This window comes from Diaporthe amygdali (assembly GCF_026229845.1).
Source record: "Diaporthe amygdali strain CAA958 chromosome Unknown NODE_10_length_1141467_cov_65_626103, whole genome shotgun sequence".
Classification (NCBI taxonomy): Eukaryota; Fungi; Ascomycota; class Sordariomycetes; order Diaporthales; family Diaporthaceae; genus Diaporthe; species Diaporthe amygdali.
Genome location: NW_026517030.1, coordinates 1083253 through 1098584, shown reverse-complemented (window position 1 = coordinate 1098584; position 15332 = coordinate 1083253). Strand labels below are relative to the sequence as shown.

Here is a 15332-nt window from a genome sequence, read left to right as displayed (position 1 = left end):
GTGCACGATTATCAGGCCGTAGCACGAAATGGATCTTCTCCAAACTCAAGCGACCTCCACTCAGCCGGTGAAAGCAGCCCACACTCTACCGCATATGCCCAGAACCGATGCCTCCAGTACCTGCCCTTGTGCTTTTGACCTTCGCCGCCGGTCAAACTCACCTTCGCGTTCTCCCGGTGCTTCCTCACGATCTCGACCGTCTTCCTCGCCTCTTCCGTCTTGCCCGCACTGACTAACGACTGCAAGAGGGTCGCGAGCGTGTCTAGCGTCAGTGCAGACCCGAGGTTGCTCACCTGCTCGAATATCTCGAAGGCCTTGTCCGGCTCTCCTGCAATGGCATACCCCTTGATGACCCTCTCCCAGAATACCCTGTCCAGGCCGCGCCTCACAAGCATCCGCCACTTTAGGCCGCCCTTGTTCATGAGATCCTCCACAGCAGCAAGGTTCGGGGGGTTGAGCCTGAAATAGTGGTCTACAAGGATGGTGTGAATGTACGGCGACATGCGGAGGCCCTTGTCCTGGATGTGTGTGCGGATGGCCTCTACCGCATGGTAGCTGTTGGAACCTGGCTCGCTGAGGAGCAAATGAATCATGCGCGCGAAAGTCCGCATGTTGGCTTCCACGCCGGCGGCTTCCATCTTGTCGAAGAGCTCGTTGACGGACTTCACCACCTCGGCGGCATCCGTGTCCTTGGAGTTGCCGATGAGGCCCTCGAGGAGCACCGTGAATGTCGCCGTATCCGGCTCGACACCCTGGTCTTTCATCGTCTTCAGCAGGCTCTCGACCTGTGCGGCGTTCCCTTGTTGGACCATGGGCCGCAGCAGTGTGTTGAAGGTCATGACATTTGGCTCGATGTGGTTTTGAGACGCCCAGGCGAGGACGTTCTTGGCCGCAGACATGGCGTTCAGACGGATCAGTGCGGAAACGGCCGCGTTGACCGGAGCGATGGAAAGCTTTGATTGATGCAGCATCTCATCCAGGGCCCGCAGTCCTGCTTCAGGCTCGCCACAATCTATCAGCCCCACGACCCGAGCCGACCATGCAGCTTCGTCCACCTCGATACCAGCAGCGAGCAACTTTTTCCAAACATTCTCGATACCGGCGGCATTCTTGGATCTTCGGCAACCTTCAATTAAGGAGGTCCAGGTCTTGACCGTCGGCTCGAGTCCGACGCTTGTCATGCTGTCCCAAACCTCGACGGCTCTCTTCGGCCGGTGCAAAGCGGTGAATGCCATGATAAAGTAGTGAAATAATTCGATCATCGTCTGCATTTCCTCTTTTCGATCTTCACTGGGTACAGCATTTGGACCCCAAAGACGTGACCATGCGGTCTCAGCAGCATCAGCATCGCCCATCCCAAGGGCTGTGGTCACCTGCTGCTGGATGTCTTTGCTGCTTGGACCTACAGGCTGCTTGACTTCTGGTTTCCGGACGATGCTCTCCGGTCTTCGCTTAGGCCTGTCGGTTTGGCGAAGCTGAGAAATAAGCGAATCCCACCGATCCAAAACATAGCTTAAAACACGTGGATGTTCTGCGAATATGCTCTGCAAACCGGTTTTCCAAATCGGAACCGCAGCCAGTACCTTTCCCATTGATTGGAGAAGGGGTTTCGCTTTCTCCTGTGCTTCGAGGGATGAGCGGGAAGGGTCCGCTAGGATCACAAAAGACGCTATTGCCACCATTGGAATGTCCCGGAAGTCGTTGCCTCTGATCTGTGGAAATACCATATTGATCGCCTTTATTGCCTCGCCGGACCGCGCATGTTTAAGGAGGAGCCCCTCGTCCAATTTTGGGAATCGGAAAGACCACTCCTGTTCACCGGGGGGACCCCATCTGCTGGAGAAAAGACGATGTTGATGGAAGACGATCCAAGTATCGATGAGATCTTGCAACAGCAGGTCCTTCCTAGCCATGGACCTCTGATAGGCCTCGGCGTCTGAATAGTCCGCTTTGGCAGTGCTCCTGGTCACGAGATTGTGGATGAGGCTCATGACGCTATCGGCCCATTTCTTGCAGCTCAGGGAGCCAAGGTCGTGAAAAAGCTGGGTTGTCTGGGCCAGGGGTGGCAACTTCTCATTGTCCCAGTCGCTCATCTTCGCTTCTGCAACTTTGGTCACAAGAGCGGTTCCTCTTTGCTTCAAAAGCCGGTTTCTGCCCTCGAAGGGCACATTATGCCACACTTTGGCCAAGAAGAACTCGAGACAGGACTCAATGCTCTGCGACCTCATCATTGGCTTCAGCCGTGCGAGGTCGTTGTAGTACTCGAGGGCGGCAGGTGACTTTGAAGCCGACTCCGATGTCAAGTCCTCCTGGCCTACTTGTTGCCGAACCACTTTCTCGAATATCTCCAAGCTGTTCTCCTTGGGGCCGGTTTGAAATTTTCTCACGGTCTTCCTCCGATCCAGACCTTTGAAGCGCGGTTTTGTAGCACCTTTGTTCTGACCCGGTGCCTCTCGACCCGATGCCCTCGGGTCCTCGGGTTCTGTAGCATCAATCGAAGGGACATAATCATCATTGGCGTGCTCTGGAGTTGGATATGGCCTTCCAGCTGAAATTGAGCTCATGTGTGTCTTGGCCTGAAGCTGCCATTGTGGTAGGCGAGGAACTTGAGCTCGATACAGCGCTGCAGCCAGGAGGCGCCTGCGACAGGTGCAGCATATCATTTGGAACCTCTGCATCGGACGCGATTTTCTCCCTCACCGCGCCCCGTGACGGAATTGGAACCGCAGTGTCTTCAGATGATCGAGCTCAGCCCTCCAGGTCTATGTCGCCTTGTTCTGCATGCTGGTCTGGGCGGTCCAACTTGGTGCAAAACTGTGAGAAATGAAGAGGTCTTCAGTTAGTATTCAGGTGCGTGTGCAGTGCAGATGTTCAAGGCTGGGAAAGAATTGTGGGGGAAGCTTGGGCCCACACCTAACCAAGCCAGGAGCCAGTCAATGCCGCATGTGCTGTGTGTTGCTTGGTGCACTGCAGGGAGTCACTGCGGTGTACTCATCATACCTACCTACCTAGCCACAGCGACCGTCTTCATCTCGTCCCGAAGTCTCACTTCCGAGATGGTCCCCCGGCTTCTGAGGTGACGATCCCGGGCTAATTCACGACTGTGTCGTCCAGGCCTGGTAAGCCCCCATGTACATATTCCTCGTCGACTTTTCCGTTCCAGGGTTGCACTACATTTCGTAAAACCTCTGCCTAGACAAAAGGTGTCTTCTGTTGTTTCTTGACTCCTTGACTCGCTTTCATCTTGACCTAGCCTCACCACGATTCACCTCTCTTCACCTCCTCACTTCGCTTCATTCAAGACAATACCCTCCCACCACTTTGTTGCACATGCAGAAGCCGGCATTGCTAACACCATCAACATGACGACCCTTCAGCCACGCAAGCCGTACACAGAAGAGGAGCTCAAAGTCCTCTACCCCTCTGGCCTGGAGCTCGTCCAAGCCCAGGTCCTCCTCCGTCACGGCGAGCGTACCCCGGTCTCGGCTCGCTTTCAAAATGTCGGCCTCCACCCATACTGGCCGTATTGCAAGTCTGCTAGCCACCTGAGAAATGTAGTGCTTGAGGCGAATAAAGACGGAGTTGTGTTCTCGGCCCTTGAATGGAAGAAACGCCTCGAGTCCTTCGGCGTCGGCACTGACTCGCCTCTACTAGCTACGGGTGCCACTGGTGGTGTGGATGATATCTGTGAGATGGGTAAGGAAACCTCCGCAAACATTTCTGTATATGCTATATTAAATATGCTACAGGTATGCTCACTGATAAGGGGCGCGAGACTACTCATAGCCTTGGCAAGCGCCTGCGTGAGCTGTACGTCAAGCAGCTAGGCTTCCTCCCTGAGATCATCGACTCGTCTGAGTTCATGTACCTGCGTGCTACACCAGTCCCACGTGCCCTGGAGTCATTGCAGCAGACCTTCGTCGGCTTGTATCCCGAGGACAAGCGGACTGCTGACTTCCCACCACCTACCATTCTGCTTCGAAACCTATCCGAAGAGCAATTGTTGCCCAACGAGGGAGGTTGCGCGCGCTTCAGGACCCTAATGAAAGCGTATGCCAAGCGCACAGCAGACCGCTGGAACTCCAGTGAGGAGATGGACTATCTGAACAGCATATATGGTAAATACATGCCTGAAGGAACGCGTGTGGCCGTGGACGCAAAACCCCGGCTCTCGGGCATCATGGACACTGTCAACTCCACTCTGGCCCACGGCCCCGAGACCAAGCTTCCAGACATCTTCTACGATACGAAGGCCGTCGAGACCATGGAAAAGATCAACGTTGAGGAGTGGTAAGGTGGTCCAACGCCCCGTGTGAATATCGCCGCTGCTAACTTACTTGGTCTTTAGGTTCGCTGGCTTCAAGGAGTCTCGCGAGTACCGTACGCTGGGCATGGGGTCTCTGCTCGGCGACATCACTGAGCGTATAGTCGCCAACGTTGAGGCCTCTAACTTGGGTAGCCAGGACAACACCGTCGTCAAGTTTGGCATGTCCGGCTGCCATGACACTACCCTTGCCGGTACCCTTGCCAGCCTCGGTGCCTACGAGACTCAGCGCTGGCCCCCATATACGAGCCACGTCGCGCTCGAGGTTTTCCGCAAGTCCACTGCCGCTTCTGCCGCGAGGGCTTATAGCGAGAAAGACGTATCCGCCATGAACGCTGCCGCTGCGAACAAGCCAATCTCGCCAACTGGCAAGACGCTGCCCACCATCGGCCGCAAGACCCTCCAGGAAATGACCGAGGACGAGCTGAAGCGGATCGAGGGCCATTACGTCCGCATCCGATATAATGACGAGCCCGTCACTATCCCTGGCTGCAAGGCCGCGGGTAACCACTTGGAAGGCGACGAGAGCTTCTGCACGCTGGCAGCCTTTAAGAGTATCGTCGACAAGATTACCCCCAAGAACTGGAAGACGGAGTGCAGCAAGGTAGACAAAGACAACATCCTGCCCGCGAAGCCGGAGCCTGCCGGGTACTAGAGATGAGCATCGATTGAGAAGAGTGTTAATTTTTTGGGTGGTCACATGTCTCCATAGAAGGATACCCCTCTGGATTAATACGTTTGATAGATAGACGGACGAAAGGGTTTTTTAGAACATAGATCAGCAGAACGGCTTTTATGCCAACGAACTAAATATTGGGTATATATAGGTCTCCAGAATCATTCACTTGTTCCACTTGGTGCTCTATGTGCCCCTATCATAGGCTGCCAGTCAGTCAGTCGCCCCCTTTACGATGCTCATCACAAATGCATCCTGGAAGGACTTCCTGTGATCGCCCAGGGCACATGTCCTCTGGATGGATGATCTCTCTTGAATTGACATCTGCATCTGCCCTAGTGAAGAGAATTCCGAAGATTGTGACGATCGCAACATCGGTAAGATCAGGCATGAGCTTGCACGGCACTCACTGGTTCATAGAAGCAAGTCATGAGGTAGTCGTGAGCGTTTTTGGAAACACTTTAGCAGCAATGGCCTCATAACATCTGCTGCTCTTTCCGTCGAGTTGCAACACACCGCCGGAAGCCTATGATTCTACCTCGAGATTGCCTCAAATCTCGGCTGGCCGGAACGTGGAAGGCAGCCGCCGTGTCCTCCTCCCAGCAGGTCGCAATCTGTATGCGTTCAATTGTGCCCCCTATGCAGTCATTGTACCAGTGAATGGCCCCAATTTGTTCTTTGAACACGAGAAGAGTTGCGTATGTTAGCACTGGTACCAGTATCGCGCGATGATCATCGTGCTATCCGTGCCAACTCCTACGCAGACACGAGTTACATCGACCCGGAATTCGTGGTACCCTCCCAAGTCTCATGCACTGGTCCCTCAGGGACGCCCACAGACTCCACTGTCAGCCGCAATGCGCTGCACGAAAAAGGCAACCGGGACGGCAAGAAATATTTCAGAAAAGCCAAGATGCTAACGAGCTGAGTCGCTTGAACATTCTCGGTGGAGGGCCCGAGAGCTTGACGAAAAGCGAACTCAGATACGGAGGCCGGCGAAGCCCTGAAATATACGACTCTGGACGCTGGCAGTCGAGAAGATTGCGGGTATTAAGACTGCAAGAATAAGCGGATGAAAGGGTAGGATTTTGGTGCGGCCGCTTTGGTCACACCCGAGTCCACCGAAGAGTCGTGACCAATCTCTGAGCCTATCTGGACTATTGAGTCCGATCATCTCGCATTAATTTCCACCAAAAGGTTGAGGTGACCAGCAACGACACAGAGTTCAACTTGCAAGCTTGCGTATATGCAATGATCTCCAGGGCCTGTCACTTGGCGGCCAATTCGTCTCCAGCGACTGCCTGCTGCTGCTGCGGCTGCTCTTGTTGCCTCGCTGCGGCAGCCCTTTCCTTGGCCCTCTTCTTCCTTGCCCTGCGGACCTGAATCTCGACATCCTGCATCTCGGCATTTAAAGACACCAGCCGCGGGATGACCTGCTCGACAGCTTCGACGGCACAGGCCTGGGTCTGCCGCAGAGACAGTGGCGTGAGCACGCCGAACCATCGGAGAGGGTCCCTTGCGTTTTGCTTCTTTGGGTCCGCCTCCCCTTCAGCTTTGTCGCCACTGGCAGGTGCGGCCTCGCCCGGTGCCTCAGCCGCCTCAGCTGGAGGATCTGACGGAGGATCATGGGGCGCATCGTCGCCCCGGCCCCGGACGCTGTGCGACACGCTGAAGACTGGCAGGCTCCCTTCCGTGCTGATGCTGACCTGTCGCAGCGCTTGCATTCTCTCGTCGTAGAAGTCTGGGCCGTATCGCATGCCTCTCTCGGCTGAGAAGTTGGCGCGGGCCAGGTGCTGGAACATGCTGGTGTGGAGCTGGCCCAGCTTCACGCGCAGGGTGGTGTACTCGTCCAGCAAAGTGAGATATCGCTCAAGAAGAGCGTCTATGGTGTTGGGGTCCATGGCGAGATTGTCAATTGGTTGTGCAGACGCATGTATGAGTCGACGTGTATCGACTTTCCCAAAAGAAACAAATTTCCCCACCGGTGAAAGGACGGAGCGGCTGATTAACGCGAGTTGGTGCAGACGGTCGCAAACCTCGGAAGGGTGCAAATAAGATGGGCTGCGGCTGTGGCCAAATTTTCACGGGCACCCCTCGGATCTTGCCGCAGGTGGGAACCACAGTGCCCACAGACCTGGTGATGCTACCATGAACATCGTAGCATGAGGTTGCTTATTCTCTGCCCCTGAGTGCAAGAGACTATAAACATGCAACTATGCAGGAGGCTGGTGAATGGACGGAACTACTTCCTCGAGTAAGGGCATCGCGTGCTCTGTGGATACCCCATGGGCAGCTCCATACTGTGTGACTGTGTACAAGTTCTCCAAGGACATCGTCGCAAGGATGGACAGGCGCGAGGAAACAATCGGGCCTCTGAGGGGGGAAAACTTACTCGTCAAATCCAATTCCTGCTGCAAGTCATCCCACTAGTCCATGCGATTGATTATGGCATGGCATCGACTCAGCCCGGATCTCAGCATCGGCGACCTGACTGCCCGTCATGCCCGCGTCCGTGGGCATGAGGTCATTGAGGCATTGCACGAGATGGATCTGCCGGCTTGCCATTCGTGGTCCTAGTACACAAGGCCTTGGTTTCAGTGACCGTTTCGAACGGCTAGGGGGCACAGACGACGCCATAACCGTCCTGTCCAGTCCTGCCCAGTCCTCTCCTGTAGATCCGCAGCCCGGGTCACAACATGCCATCTTTCCTCGGCCCTTGCCCACAACCTAGAGGATTCTGTATCTACTTGTCACCCAGCCGAGTGCAACCCTCGAGCGTGCTAGAGCCGCCAGAGCACCCCATCCCTGTACAGATCGCCCACCTCAGCCACGTGCCGCTGAGTAGCCGAGATGGCATAGACGATACATCTATTTGTGCCATGGGCCATGAGCCGTGATTTGGAGCTTGTGGTGTCAGTCGTACAAGGTCGCTGTTGTTGTGCGCACGTAAGCTTCTTGCACGGAAAACGGAGGGGCAGTGTGGCCACATGGGCACTGGCGTCGCGACGCGGGACAACAGTCGAGCCCTTGGTCGGTGAAAAGCCAATGGCCATTTGACAATCATGCGACAAGCCTGCCAACTGCGTCGCTGGTAGATGCGTCTACAAATTGCATGCATGCCAGAACGAGACATGGCCCCTTGAGCCGAGTGCTCAGAGCTTCCGGAAGGCTTCCAGATTGCCTCTTTGGACGTGCTGACGTGCCGCGGCCAGCATGCGCACCCTGATGCAGTTAGCAATCCATGCGAGCACACATCAAGCATCTGGGATCTAAGTAGTCCATGTGGCTCGTCACTTCCGGCCTTTCCTAGGCGCAAACGCAACGGCCTGGTGGCCGGCTCGTGCTCCTGCGCTTGCGCCTGCTCTACGGGTTATCTCACACCGCCCAGCACGCAATCTTGCAGGCCGGCCCGACAGAGCCTGGAGGACTAAGGGCCGGGAGCCTCGAGTCTAGTCGAATCCAGTCGAGGCGATTTGGCGGCAGCCAGTGTTGGGTATGTGGCGTTGACATGTTTGTTGCTCTTTGTCCGTTGCGTAGGCTCGATAGCAGGCGGGGGATGAGCATCAGGATCAGGATACCCCAGCCAGATGGCCCCGGCTTTCGTCCGTCACAGATTGGGGCTATATGCAAGTCGAAGTCGAAGAGATGGATTGGCGCATCTTGTTTTCTGCATACGGAGATCCTTCCATGATCTTCGACTCGGCTATCTCTTGATTGTGCGGTTGTCTGTCTACTGTACGGTCTGTAACAGTACACTCAGCCGTCAGCCGTCAGCAGCCAGCAGCCAGCAGCCTCAGTGTTTCTCATATTTCCGAGACTATGTAGTTTATCTGTCTATCTGGTGTCCAAGACGGTCATCCATGGATGCGAAGAGAGTCACGACTGACCTTGGAGGTAGGTCGTGTGGTCGAGGTCACAATCTGACGGGTGGACAAAAGTTCCGTCGATATCCCCTGGTTACAAAAGATGCAAGCAAGAATGCAGAAGTCCCCTCTGGTCGACTGACTGCCCAGGTGCCGTGTAGGAGAGTCAACGCTTCCAGGGCGGATTGTTGGATTAGATTGCTCAGTGGGCACAGCTGGTCGCGGTACATGCCGTCCCTCGCGGCGCAGGGTGTGCTCACTGGTACACTCTACCACCTCTGTCAAAACAAAACAACAAGGGGAAAAAACCAACCCCCGTCCATGGGGAGGTGGACTGGCTCTCAGGCTAGCTGCAGGTGCATGGCCTCCAATTTTAGTGCCCCAAAAGGGATAGCAGCACTAGCAGCACCAACCTGACGGGCCCTATGCAGGCTGGACTGGTCTTCGATTGGAGGCGATTGGGGGGGTAAAAAAGGCCTGGGTCCCCGTCTCGCCCCCCTGGCCTGCTCAGGCTGCCCGTCCTCCCTTCCAAGGTTGGGACTGCAAGCCTTGGCCCCCTACCAAAATCCCCATCACACACTGATCGCCATCGCTCGCGAGCACTTCCCATGGTCTAGGTCCTCCGCCGTCCACTCGCACTCCCGCCCGCGCCTTTTGTCTTTCCTCCTGCCTGCACCAGACAAAAAGTTGCACGAGGCTGAATTGCATTGCATCCATACCCATTCAATTGAACTTTATTACCTGGCCACACGTTCTCTCTGAGCTAATCCAGCCCGCTTTCACGGCGACCTCATTCCCGTCGTCGTTGCCAACCCTTCACTTCTTCCTGCCTCGCTCTCTCTCTCTCTCTCTGTCTCCCTCCCCTCACTCCTCACTTGCCCTGCCCTGGCCTGCCTGCTTGCTCGGCCCTGCCCTGCCCCGTCCTGCTTTGTCTCGCCTCGCCTCGCCTGGCCTCTCCTTGACCGCCTACGCTCACCTACTCCAAACCACCTGGGATAACAGGACGCTGCTCCTCCCCCACCGCCGTCGCAGAAAATCACCTTAGCAGTCGAGCGAGAGTCAACCCATCAAGCCAAACCGAAGCCAAGTCCCCCTCCTCGCGCTTCAGTCCTGTTTCTATACACTCGACTCAGCAGCACCGCACTGCACCGCACCGCACCGCACCGTACCGCACCGCACGGCGCAGCACAGCACAACCCCGTCGAGGCGTCCTCCCCCCCAAACCTTTATCAGTTGCTGTGATCCGGGCAACGGCTCACGATAAGAAACCACCTTCCTGCAGGCCTTCTGCGTGCGTCGTCTGCCTCTCAACCAACACAACAGATCGCTGCCCCTCCCGAGGAGCAGCTCTCATCTCGAAGAATGGTGGTCGCAACAATCAAGTCCGTACTCCACTGCCGTCCAATTCAACACTTCGCACCTTGCATCCCCGTCCTACGTTGCCCAGCCGTCCCCTTATTCCATGGCCCCCGTGGCGCTGCGCTCATGTGCCAGGGGCTGGGTGAGCTGCAGCACCCTGTGCCTCTAGTTAAACTTCTGGCTTTGCACATGCCACCTGCATTCCCCTCCTTATTGGGCTCGAATTGTCCAGCCTGCCCTCAGGGTGCAGCAGCACCTTCTTACCACACCTCGTGCCAACGCACACCGCGCCAAATGTTGCCTTGTTGCGGCAGTGGCTAATTATTTCCTCCTGCAGATGCGTTGTCGTCGGTGACGGTGCTGTCGGCAAGACATGCCTGCTCATCAGCTATACCACCAACAAATTTCCCTCCGAATATGTCCCGACAGTATTCGACAACTACGCAGTCACTGTCATGTAAGACGCGCCCAACCCCCGGTCCCAGACAAAAAGAGAAAGGGGGAAATGGGGGGAGAAGCCTCCGCTGCTTTGCACTACGCGTGTCAAAGCGGCGTGTCGCGTTTACCGCGTTGCCGCTTCTCCCGCCCTAGGCTAATTCCGAGTACTACCCATCTTGGAGTTGTTACTGCGCTGACCGCGACATGTGCCAAATTAGGATCGGCGACGAGCCGTACACACTGGGACTATTCGATACGGCCGGTCAAGAAGATTACGACCGATTGCGGCCCCTATCATACCCACAGACCGATGTCTTCCTCGTTTGCTTCAGCGTCACCTCCCCCGCGTCGTTTGAGAACGTCCGTGAGAAATGGTTCCCCGAGGTTCACCACCACTGCCCTGGCGTTCCCTGCCTCATTGTCGGAACACAGGTCGATCTGAGAGATGACCCCAGCGTGCGGGACAAATTGGCCAAGCAAAAGATGCAACCGGTGCGGAAGGAGGACGGTGAGCGCATGGCTAAGGACCTGGGCGCTGTGAAGTACGTCGAGTGCAGTGCTTTGACGCAATACAAACTCAAGGATGTGTTTGACGAGGTACGAGTGCCTGGCATAATGATATTTGGTAGTCACAAACTAATCAGGGTACAGGCAATTGTTGCGGCTTTGGAACCCCCAGCACCTAAAAGTAAGAAGCATAAGTGCTTGGTGCTCTAATTCGGCCCGCAGACTGCGAGCATGCCACGGTCATTTTGTGTCGACTGGACCCATCTGTACCTAATCGAGGGCGCAGCAAAAGAGGTCAGGTGGGCTGCCTGGGATAGTTGAATGGTCTGATGCAGAACATGGGTCGTTCTTCTCATGTACACGGATTAGACACCCAGCCAGCTTTGGGGCACCCAACGGGACGAACAAGACCAAGTGTCACGTTCAGGCCCCTGATCGTCTGCGAAGGCGGCCAACACGGCAGGTTTTCCATGGTTCCGAGGACCTCGAGGGACTACTTTGGCCAGAGGAGAACTGCGAGTGTTCAGGTGAAGGAAACTTCTTTTTTAGATCTGGACGTGTTATTCGTTGAAGCGACTCTTTTCCCACATTTCAATACGAACAGATCTGCATCTTCTTGACTGGAGTCTCCGTCGAGTCGAAGACTTGTGGCCTCTTGAAAATGCCACTTGGTGGCTCAACAGCACTACTTCATGATTGATTACGAGGCGTTGGGGACATCACAAATGCGGTCTTTGTTTAACTCTAATAGGATCACTCTGGCGACCGGTGCGCGAATATCATTTGTGACCTCATCAAAACACCGCTCTCAAGTGCTACGAATCATCCATTCAATGCCCGCTCATCATCGATTTCTTCTAGGCCGGTCATATCAAGGACCCGGAACCAACCTTGGCCGAGAACGGCGTCCCTCCACAGCCCCCTCCACCCCCCTCAAGGTCCCGGCGTCACATCGCGGAGTGTTTCTAAACATTCTTGGCATCTGAACTTTTCTCAAATCCCAACACGCGCCTCATTGGACCAGCGGGCGTGCGGAGGCCCAGGTTCGCGTTCCGGAAAACCCTCTCGAGATATGCTTTCCGGCGATGGGCGCGCAGCGCAGACAGAGTGCCTAACGCGCATCCCACCCCCAGAGCGATCGGACGTGCGGTTGCTGTGAGGAGGAGGCGGGAAAGCCTAACGGGACCACAAAAAACAGGAGCCTTCGCCTGGGGAGCTTGCCAATCAACGCACCTGGACGGGATCGTCCTTGCAGCCCCTCTGCCTGTCCCGAGGTTGTTCTAGGCGAGGTGGCCGGCAGGTGAAGGACTTAGGACTTGTGTACTCGTGCTCTTTCACGGCTTGTGTAATATGCTTCTAAATGCCGTTTGTTGGATGAACGCGAAATGCGTGACCTAGTCGCGCACGCCAGTGTCTCTAGAAGCTGCAAATAGCCTCGCTTCACGCCTAGATGCCAGTGTCTGAGCGAAGCTGACACTGGCAGAGAGCAGCATCGGGCAAACTGCTATGATCTGGATTTTGAGTATAAACTTAATCCAGCAGATGATAGACAAATGCCACCACGCGCGCGTCCCATCAACAATTGAGCCATGACGTACGGAAAGCCTTCCCGTCTGCATATCCCAGCGCGTGCGGTTGGGCGTTTGCTGCACGAGGGTGATTTAGCTCACCGTTAAGCTAGGGCCGACGTTGCTTGGCCAGGCCAGACGAGACTTCACCGGCCGGCCGGCCGTTCGCCGCACCGGAGCCTTGACTAGTCGCATTGACCAATAACGGCCAGTGCAAGTATCTAGCATTGCTAACACCGCTGACTCTCGCCCACCAGACCAGCTGTGCGCTGGGAGGGTTATTGTATGCGTCTCCGTCGCCAAAGGTGCTGGACAAAACATAATGGGTCCTGGCGGGTGGACTGATTGACTTTGCGCAGTGCGATCATGCGCAATCACGACCGCCAAGATGTTGCTGTTCGCTGGTGATCAATCAGATGTATACTGCATCGATATGTCCGAACCGGGCCGGACCGGCACACCACTAGGTGGTTCCTCGCCTTGAAGAAGCACTTAAACGACTCCTCACAAAATTGATTACTTGCAATTCTTTTGCGCATAGAGTTTACACCAACGGCTCGTAAACATCTCTGACCTCGTCTCGCCCAGCAACATTATACCAGCCTTGGCAGGGCTCACCACTTTGAGACTACAACATCAACCACTGCCATGAGAAGCGTATGGGCACCGCTCGCCCTTGCCGCGCTGGCATCGCTGGCGGAGGCATGCGGTGGCGGCCACCACAAGCACGACGATCGCGTGTGGACGGCAGAGGAGATTGCCGAGCTTGAGTACAAATGGGGCATGGAGGTGAGCGGAGGGACCTTTCTTTCACCTCTTTGGACAACTCGCATGGCAGAGCTAAGCATGTGGGCATGACTTGGCGGAACATGCCCCGTGTCTCTCATGCGGACGCCCGGAATATCATCTCCCGTCAGTCACGGGAGATCGATCTTCGCACTCACCGCCGATGTGATAATTGTGGGCTGCCGTCGGGCCTGCAGGTGTGAGATATCACTCACGGCCGGCCACAACGTCTCATTTAAGCTGTGGCTCGGTTGACGGCTACGACGATGAGCTGACCTTTGCCCGACTACAGTGGCCATTTGCTGGAATAGGCAGCTTCGCCCATCTCAAGCACGTCAAATGTCTTACAGACCCCACGGAGCTCTATGATATCGCGATCGTGGGTGCGCCGTTTGACACGGCTGTGAGCTACCGGCCAGGTATGTTTCCGAGTCCCTGATGCCACAAGTACGGATTCGTTATTCGCTGCTCCGGATAGGACAGGATGTTCCAACCTATCTCTCGTCTTGCAGCGTCAGTGAGTGATGTCTCAGACTGATCAAAACTGCTTAGGCGCACGATTTGGGCCACGGGCCATCCGCCATGCTTCGTCGCGGCAGACGAGCTTCCGGGGCTTCAACCCGAGGGCGAACATCAACCCCTACCAGAACTGGGCCAAGATCATGGACTGTGGGGATATACCCATCGTGCCTGTCGATAATGCTGTGGCCATACGGCAGATGACGGAGGCTTTCACGGAGCTGGGAAGCCGGAGGCCGGTGTCCCCCCTGCTCGAGAAGCCCAAGCTCATCACCCTGGGAGGAGACCATAGCCTGGCGCTGCCAGCGCTGAGGGCGCTGAACAAGATCTACGGCAAGCCCCTGCGCGTGCTGCACTTCGACGCCCACCTTGACACCTGGCACCCGGCCAAGTACCCCTCGAGCTGGCTGACGGACCAGGCACACTTCAACCACGGGTCCATGTTCTGGCTCGCAGGCAGCGAGGGGCTCCTGGTCAACGAGACTTCGCGGCCGTCTGTGCACGCGGGCCTGCGCACCCGGCTCTCGGGCAACGGGTGGGATGACTTTGACGACGACACGGCGCAGAACTGGCTGCGCGTGGTTGCCGACGACATCGACGACCTCGGCACCTCCGGCGTGGTCAAGGCGATCCTGGACGCCATCCCGCCGGATGACCCCGTCTACCTGTCCGTGGACATTGACGTCCTCGACCCGGCGTTTGCGCCTGGAACGGGCACGCCGGAGCCCGGTGGGTGGACGACCCGGGAGCTGATCAGGATCCTCAGGGGTATTGAGAGCCTGAACGTGGTCGGTGCCGACGTTGTCGAGGTTGCGCCGGCCTATCAAGGGCAGGGCGAGGAGACGGCTCTGGCCGCAGCGCAGGTTGTTTACGAGATGATTAGCTCGATTGTCAAGAAGGGTATGGCGGAGATGGGCAAGGAGCATGCAGCTCCGGAAGTTGAGGGAGACAAGACGGAGGAGGAGGAGGTGAAGGATGAGCTGTGAGGTCTAGGTAGGTATCCATCTATACAGTCTACCATCTTGGTGGGGTTATACGTGTACAGCCTACAGTCAACGGCGAAAGAGGCGATAAAGATTGCCAACCAATTCAAATTCAGCATTCTTGAATAAAGAGCATAGAGTTCAAGATAATTTAGCCCCTGATTTGGAATATCAAACCGAAATGTGCTTCAGAATGCGTAGATAGCAGTTAGTGACACCGTTGAGTCAAACGGGACAAGTTCCCTGCAGAGTCCTGGCGGTGACTCAACCTGCCCACTCGAGCTCCCTTATCTTTTGCAATAAATGTCC

General features: G+C 56.0%; 5 protein-coding genes across 5 annotated transcripts; 3 read left to right on the top strand and 2 right to left on the bottom strand.

Annotated features, from left to right (window-relative positions):
• Positions 1 to 11: 11 nt before the first annotated feature.
• J7T55_009298 (glutathione s-transferase-like protein) lies at positions 12 to 2564 on the bottom strand (the record flags this gene model as incomplete). The annotated part of the gene is made up of 1 exon (XM_053142249.1): positions 12 to 2564. One exon carries the CDS (start codon positions 2562 to 2564, stop codon positions 12 to 14), a length of 2553 nt encoding a protein of 850 aa, XP_052995139.1.
• A 798-nt stretch (positions 2565 to 3362) lies between these two features.
• On the top strand, positions 3363 to 4979 carry J7T55_009297 (histidine acid phosphatase; the record flags this gene model as incomplete). The annotated part of the gene is made up of 3 exons (XM_053142248.1): positions 3363 to 3696; positions 3750 to 4290; positions 4349 to 4979. The coding sequence occupies 3 exons, from the start codon at positions 3363 to 3365 to the stop codon at positions 4977 to 4979; spliced, it is 1506 nt and encodes a 501-aa protein (XP_052995138.1).
• A 1289-nt stretch (positions 4980 to 6268) lies between these two features.
• J7T55_009296 (uncharacterized protein) lies at positions 6269 to 6901 on the bottom strand (the record flags this gene model as incomplete). The annotated part of the gene is made up of 1 exon (XM_053142247.1): positions 6269 to 6901. The coding sequence occupies one exon, from the start codon at positions 6899 to 6901 to the stop codon at positions 6269 to 6271; it is 633 nt and encodes a 210-aa protein (XP_052995137.1).
• Positions 6902 to 10225: 3324 nt separating this feature from the next.
• Positions 10226 to 11488, top strand: J7T55_009295 (rho-like gtpase cdc42; the record flags this gene model as incomplete). The annotated part of the gene is made up of 4 exons (XM_053142246.1): positions 10226 to 10245; positions 10560 to 10679; positions 10879 to 11257; positions 11390 to 11488. 4 exons carry the CDS (start codon positions 10226 to 10228, stop codon positions 11486 to 11488), a joined length of 618 nt encoding a protein of 205 aa, XP_052995136.1.
• Positions 11489 to 13383: 1895 nt separating this feature from the next.
• On the top strand, positions 13384 to 15026 carry J7T55_009294 (mitochondrial precursor; the record flags this gene model as incomplete). The annotated part of the gene is made up of 3 exons (XM_053142245.1): positions 13384 to 13524; positions 13814 to 13940; positions 14074 to 15026. The coding sequence occupies 3 exons, from the start codon at positions 13384 to 13386 to the stop codon at positions 15024 to 15026; spliced, it is 1221 nt and encodes a 406-aa protein (XP_052995135.1).
• Between the last annotated feature and the right edge of the window lie 306 nt (positions 15027 to 15332).